The sequence below is a fragment of the Mucor velutinosus genome (assembly GCF_035048745.1).
Source record: "Mucor velutinosus strain NIH1002 chromosome Unknown tig00000165, whole genome shotgun sequence".
Taxonomy (NCBI): Eukaryota; Fungi; Mucoromycota; class Mucoromycetes; order Mucorales; family Mucoraceae; genus Mucor; species Mucor velutinosus.
This window is the reverse complement of record NW_027041913.1, coordinates 1168106-1175560: the sequence shown is the minus strand read 5'-3', so window position 1 is coordinate 1175560 and position 7455 is coordinate 1168106. Positions and strand designations below refer to the sequence as shown.

Genomic DNA, 7455 nt, shown 5'->3' with positions numbered 1-7455 from the left:
TGGAAAAAAAAATGTACAAAATATAAAAGAGAAAAAATAACGAATAGGCCATTTTGGGGCCCTATTTTTATGCGAATGGAACACGAATTTAACATTATGTCATGTTGAGCCAAGCGGATCCCCTTTTTGAGACTCCATTTACTGTGATGGTAACCTCACGTGAAGCCCTGTTTCTTTCAGGTACATTTGAATAAAGTCTTTTATTAAATGTCATTGAGTATTTTTGTCGCATCATCATTGTTAGTAGGAAAATTGATGGCTTCATGGTCATGTCGGCATTCCCATAAGCTCAATTGATAGAGAGTGGCAACCACCAATAGATGCAGTAATAGAGAGTAAATGATGAAAAAGTAACGAGACCATTTATGAGAGAACAAGAGGCGGGTTAAGTTTAGAGTGAGTTTCTCTGCTGGATTCAGTGCATTGTATCGACGGGTCTCCTCCTATTTGTAAAGTGTTGGTCGACTCGGTATACACTAGTCTATCGCCGTTTTACCTTTTTATGGAATTGTGTAAATGGATTCATGCTTTCTTCGTATAGTTTGCCGTACTTGTCAGATGGATCATCTACTTGCTTGTTGATGGAACTTCTTCTGAAGCTTCTCATGGATGTACTGGGCTCATCCATAGTGACAGCAACTGAGCGGTTCTATAGATAGCTTAAATGTCAGCATCAAACCAGCATGGAGGCATCAGCTTGCCTTACCGTTATGCCCTTTTCCTGTTGCTGTCCTTCCTTCCACACATGAACAAACTTGAGTCGTTCATACAGATTCAAATTATCTGTTTTAAGCTTTTGCACTTCAGTTCTTGCATCCTGCAACGATGTCTCTAGAGATCGCACACGTTCCTCCAACTCGTTGTTTCTCTGTCTGAAACGATCCCGTTGACTGATCACAATGGGCAAGATACTCTTATCTTCCTTCTTGACGCCGCTCGGTCCATCCAAAAGAGGAGTAAGTGCGCCATCAGGTGTTCGAGGCATAGGTGTGCCTGAGGCACTTCTGCTCAGTGCGTCCAGGATAGTGGGATCCGAATTGGATTTATGGCCCATGCGAAGTAAATCTTCCTCCAAGCGTTGGACAAGTGCTGATTTCTCTTGCAATTTTTTCTCTAATGACTGTATGCTGCTAGCGTTCTTATCAAATGCTTTTTGAAGATCTGCAAAAGAGACCTTGATTTGTGTATATTCACTCTCCAATTTCTTGTTTTTCTCCATCAATCGCACTTCGAGGCTGTTTTCAATGGTGCCATCCTTCTTTAATACATCGTCTGCAATAAAGTCGTCCTCATCTTCACCTGTTGAGAACTCAACATACTACGATACGTGGGTTGGAGTTATTCTCTGCTTACATGCATTCAATTGCCTTACCTTCATGATTTGCAACTCTCGCTTAATTTCGTCATAATCCTCAAAATGCTTCATCTTTTTCTTCAGATTCTCTCTTTCTTCAGTCTATGGGATTCGTCATATAAGCTTGCTTCTTTCTTTTCGTAATAAGTGACAAAGCATGCTTACCAGTGCGTTGTTCTCCGTGGTTAACTCTTTGACCTTTTTCGATAATCTTATTTCTGTCTTTTGGAACATGTCTTTGTAGGTTTCAACATCGTTGATGAGTTTAGTCACCTCGGCTTCATGTTGTGTTGATTCGTTTCTATTGTCGTCCATCAGTGATTGGGGCTCATCATTAGCCACATACTAGTAACTCACCCTTCAGTGCTATCTTTGGATCCATGCAGTTTAGCCATCTCTTCTTTCAAGTCATCATTCTTCTTTTCCAATTGAATAATTCTTCCATTGGCACGTTCCAGATCCATTGTAACTATGTCTAACTCTGCCAATTTGCCGACCACTTCCTCATCTACAGTGTCCGTTAGTGCAACCCTTAAACTCGACCTAATCCTCTTATACCCACCATATTTTTGGCCGTGGCCTATAAGCTCGGCCTGTGTATCATCATGAGATTGTCTTAAATCTGTTAGCTGATCCAATGCCAGATTAAGCTGCTTCTGAAGATCATATTCCCTGATTTTTCTGCAGTATGAGTGTATGCATTTCATATTATCTCTACCCTGTCACCTACCGTTCTTTCAGTTGTTTGATCTTGTCACTATACTGATCCTTCATCTCTTGCTCCATCTCACTGGTATCTTTCGACTTTCGTTCTGCCAACTATGAAAACCAATATGATTAGTGCAAGCGATAAAGCTCTCAAATGTGTAGACTTTACAGATTCTTCCAAGGCTGATACTTTTTGCACCAACTCCAAATTTGTCTTTTCTGTTGTTTCGAGACGCTTGATATTATCATTTGCTTTCTGTAATTGCTCTTTCAAATAGCTGTTTTCATTCTGCAGTGAAGTGCTATCTACCATCTTCGCACTTTGATCCTATCACTTCTTATCAATACAATGCGCACTGGCTTAACCAAACACTCTCTCTATTTACCACAGCTATCTCAAAAAGTGGTGCTGGATCGGGAGCATCGGCAAGCAGTTTATACACTGTCAAAAATGCATTTTCTGCATACTTTGTACGTTTGGTGATATTGTCAATTTCAGCCTGGTACCCTTTGTTGTTGTTTGGTTGTCCTGGTTAATCTACAGTTCATAGAAATCTGTTTATCAACACACCTTTCAATAGAGGCTTGAACTTTTGCAGCTTTTCTTCATCTGGAATCTTCTTGAACTCTGCAGATATGTAAGCTACAGTTACCCTCATCTAAACACGCTTTCATGTACCTCTGGTTTGTTCTGCCAGCTTTTTTCGAGACACAAGACCATCTTTTTGCTTTTCGACTATAGCCAGACCTTGCTGATCGAGCTCTTTTTGTAGATTGGAGAGTTGGATACCTTTCCAATAGTGAATAGCCGATGAAAAGGTGTCTTCACTCATGTTCTAGAATACGAATTAGTACAGAAGAGAAAGAAAACTCATGCGTGAGAGACTTTCAAAGATTACTCAAAATGGATGCTGCGTTTCAATGTCGTTCACGACTTTTGTTTGACAAACGTTTATATGTATCAAAAACACCGTAACCCATGCTAGTAGTTGGCAAATTTTCTTCAGCAGGGTAAGAAAACACTGCCGGATACTACTCAGATATAAGCAATGTGATGTAGAGTGAAATTCTCCTTTAACTCCTAGAAATATTTGACGCTTTTGCAACAGTAGTATGAATTCGAATCATTGATGTTTTGCAATACACTGAGGAATCAATGTAGTAGTTCTGCAGGTATCTGTCTTCACGGTTGTGCCTGCCATCTTCTCGTAAAAGAGAAACACTACTGTATCTAAATGTCTTATCATTCAAAAGTGACACTACTTGCGTGCATCGGCAATAGATTCATGCATCATTAACTGAAGAAGATTGTAAAAAACATCCAATTTACGAAACCAAACGTCAGGGACGCCCTGAGTTGATGATATCGAGTCAAATGTTAAATCATGACGGCAGTTGTAATAGTAAGGTAGCATGAATGAGTGGCACTCTATGAGTTATTAGAAATAACTTATTTATATAATGAAATAGCCACCCAAACGCAACTTGATTGAAAACCGAAATTCACCAAATAGCACTCATTCAAATTCATGCTATTTGGATCTATTAGTAAAAGCGCTCAAATGTACATCAACAACCATTTAAACATACTAAAGTAAAGATACACGCTTATATCGCACATCGTGTGAATGAATCACTCCTGATCACAGTGTATTCAATCACACCCATGATGGTCGTAATAAGAGATGTTATCTTTATCCAAATAAAATCAAATCAATAACAAGCATATGCAAATATGACAACTATGCCCTGCTGCCATAGTTGCACAGTATCCCAGATAAAGGGTTCCATACTCCAATAGCAAACATCACACTTTAAACCATCAAGGTTACATTAAATCATGCCATGACGATAGCTCACCCAAGCCCATCAAGGTTACTCAAATCGACCCTTATGGCCAGTGCTCTTGCATTGATTACCACTTTAAACCAAACGTCAACAACATTTGCCAGATATCGCAATAGCAGCATCTATTGCTCTCTATCATCACTAATCCTACAAGCTAGTTGCAAACGTATAAATACTCTGCAATCATTCTTAATAAATACTGTTGTAATAACAACGTAAATAACATTGTATTCAAGTAATACTTAATATTAAGCATTTCCACATAGTAAAGTTAATAAATATCTATCTCATAAGAATGTGTAATGGATGCCAAATCAAATAACTGCATCTTATTTTATCATTTAATACAAAATAGTTTGTTTGGATACCCTTTTATTACAAAAACGAAACAGTTTTAAATGACAAATTAATAGGAGATCAACTAGTTGTAGACCTTCGTTGTTTCAACCTCTTAGCCAATCAGATTGCTAGAAAACTCCGCTGACCTAAAAAAAAATTTGCGAGGGTTTCCCTCTGTTTTGATGTGAGGCAAAATTTTAAGCTCCGCTATATATAGCAATATAGCCGTTACTATCATCAAACTTCCCTCAGGTGCTAGAGCATGCCTTACTTACACCACCTTGCTTTAGATTCTGGCATTGAGACCCTTAATCATCACTAAAGTAAGTAGCGATAACCAAGTGGAGGCGGCCTATCTACCTCCTAGCCTCGGATAAAGTCTTGTTGAGCTTCAGGGATAGGCACATCCACACAACGTAAAAAAGGTATGCTTTAAAAGAAACATAATAATAATAAACGAAAGAAGAAAAGAACATATTACTATAAGAGTATAGTAGTATGTAGGCAAAAAAGGGATGCTCACACAAAATGAGTCAAAGAAAAGTATAACAAACACAACATCAAAGATGTTCAGAACAGCTCGCTGTTGTTGCAACGAAAATGCATACATGAGCAACGTGCATGATAATAGTCAGATGTCAAGCAACACAAACACGCACAATTGCAGGAGCAACAGCAGTATTATAAGTGCGCAATACAACATAATGACTAATGTTGTTTCATGTGAAGCGACAGTGGCAACACAAACAACAATTCACGACCATATAACAAAGTACTATTACGACGGCAATACAGATATATAGTAGCATATCATGCTTGTTGTTCATACAACATAAGAAGCAACAACATTGCAAGCATCCGTTGAGCTGATCATATCACAGTCAACAAAAGAAAAAAAAAGCGTAACAAAGCAAACGCTACGAATGCATCATCACGAGAAAGGAAGCAATAATACAAACGTTTAGAGAAGCTTCATATCATTGCGACCACAAGAAAAAACGGTACTTACCGCTTACCACAATCACAGATAGACCAAAGAATAGGCAATTACCAGAGATAGACCAAAGAAGAAGCATACAACAGAGAGACCAGACCAAGAAAGACCAGACTAGCAGCAGCAACACCAGTAGCAACAACACCAGCAGCAAAACCAGTAGCAACAACACCAGTAGCGAAACCAGAAGCAACAACAGAAGCAATGCCAGCAGCAACAACAGCAACACCATAGAAAAACCCGAAGCACGAGCGATACCGGAGATCCGACAAAGGCTAAAGAAGCAACCGCCAGAAAGAGGCACCAACCAAGGAAGCACCTACCAGGCATAATAAACCAAAGATGCAAACAACACAGATAGCACCAGAGAAGTAATAGCAACAGCACCGACGTCAAACAGGCAAAAAAAATTATCAAAACCTAATAAAAAAATTCAATTGGTGCTGATTTTACGTATGCCAGTGCTCGTTATCGAATGGTACCTACCGTATTCCGCTTCAAAGAAGTAGTTTCAAGTCCTTTTAACACTGCAAGACCGTGTTATCAGAAGCGAGAGTGTTATTTTCAATCAAAAGTGATCCAAAATCAACGTGGTTCTATACTAAACGCGTTTTGCAAAAAATAGTAAAAAAAGGGAGTACGGGAAAATGAGAGGGCACCATACCCGACGTCACGGCCAGTAAATTTGGTCTCAGTCTTCTTCGGTGGTAGCTGCACTGCTGCACTTTAATTTGAAACTGCGCAGTAGGTATTTTCGTGTTCAAATTTGACTTGATGTTACATTCTTTAAATGTTTTTGCTAAGTTTGACTATAAAAATTATCGTTGTTATACTTTGCTTTCTAATGTATTTATGAAGAGTCAATAAAGGCGCATCGAATGATGCTGGTTACATTTAGCTTTTAGACTGAAAATAATGAGCAATTTGGGAAAGTTTCAAAACCGTTTTTCTGCGAATATGTCATAATTTAGCATATACAAGTTTCATAGAAAAAACTTCCAGCGTTGCATTGGATCTCTACGATCAATTTGGTTTAATATGTATTATAGGAGAAGTCTTCGTTTTTGGGGTGAAACACGCGATCGTTTGATTTTCGAGAATTTTCCCTTGCTAATACTCATGAAAAAATGAGGGTTTTCATGAATTTGCAATGACCCAAAAAAAATTGAGATTAAGCATGAGTAAATAAAGCGTATCCAAGAGGAGTCGTTTGATGCTATTCGAAACCCTTAAAACGCTTTGTGGCATGAGTTATTCGTGCTTGAAAATGGCCAGATTTGGACAAAATTCGACCGAAAACAAAGGTGTAGTGATTTTTATTGCCATACGAGTAAGTTACCGCTCTGTCTGATGGAACAGATGTTCTGCATTGTACGAAACTCATTTTCAAAGTAGTAGGTGCTTTTATTCTAACTCTGAGGCTCAGGCCTTGCTTTTTGAAATGCGCGATTACAGTGGTTTAAAGACTTGAGCGACAATTATACTATGCAAACTTGAATCTAACGAATTGCTCGGATTGAACGAGATGCAGGTTAGTAATGTAATGAAATAGTTACCCAAACGCAACTTGATTGAAAACCGAAATTCATCAAATAGCACTCATTCAAATTCATGCTATTTGGATTTATTAACAAGTACAGATTACCCCAATCGGCCCATTTGGGCCGATTCGTTAAAAACTGCTTCATCTATGAATATTGCTCTCAGTAAAATTTAAATTTAACTAGATAAGCTCTAAACCTTTCTGCATACAGTAAGTTTTGTTTTTCTTGAAAAAAGTCAAAGACTGACTTTATGGTCATCATTTTACCAACTATAACTTGTGTACAACTTTAAGCAACTTTATTAAAAAAATTAGAGAAGCATTTCAACAACTATATAGAATTATTTAGTTGTGCTTGGAGCTTCCAAATATCATGCAAATGTTGTTTATAGCAAGCCTCAAAAATTGGTGTGTCGGGGTTGCAGCTGCACGATTTCTCGACTCTGGTGCCACTGTTACCTGACATGCGGCAAGTCTTACAAGCTAATCGAACACGCTTGCTTCCATTATTTCGACTCATTGGCACAAGCGTATGAGTCATGCATCTTCTGAGTGGTCTTGGACTTTCTTCTGCTTCTTCGGCGTCGCTATTATCCAGCTTTTGGCAGTGCTTCAGCATATTCCATGCCAATATATCCTTGAAAGAAGCATGTGATATGCCCTTTTTTC

General features: G+C 38.5%; 1 protein-coding gene across 1 annotated transcript; it reads right to left on the bottom strand.

Annotated features, from left to right (window-relative positions):
* Positions 1 to 203: 203 nt before the first annotated feature.
* ATC70_003335 (uncharacterized protein) lies at positions 204 to 2895 on the bottom strand (the record flags this gene model as incomplete). Its single annotated transcript, XM_064822697.1, has 12 exons — positions 204 to 443; positions 497 to 649; positions 707 to 1318; positions 1373 to 1456; positions 1520 to 1655; positions 1712 to 1862; positions 1917 to 2026; positions 2085 to 2173; positions 2232 to 2390; positions 2449 to 2570; positions 2634 to 2690; positions 2742 to 2895. 12 exons carry the CDS (start codon positions 2893 to 2895, stop codon positions 204 to 206), a joined length of 2067 nt encoding a protein of 688 aa, XP_064679297.1.
* Between the last annotated feature and the right edge of the window lie 4560 nt (positions 2896 to 7455).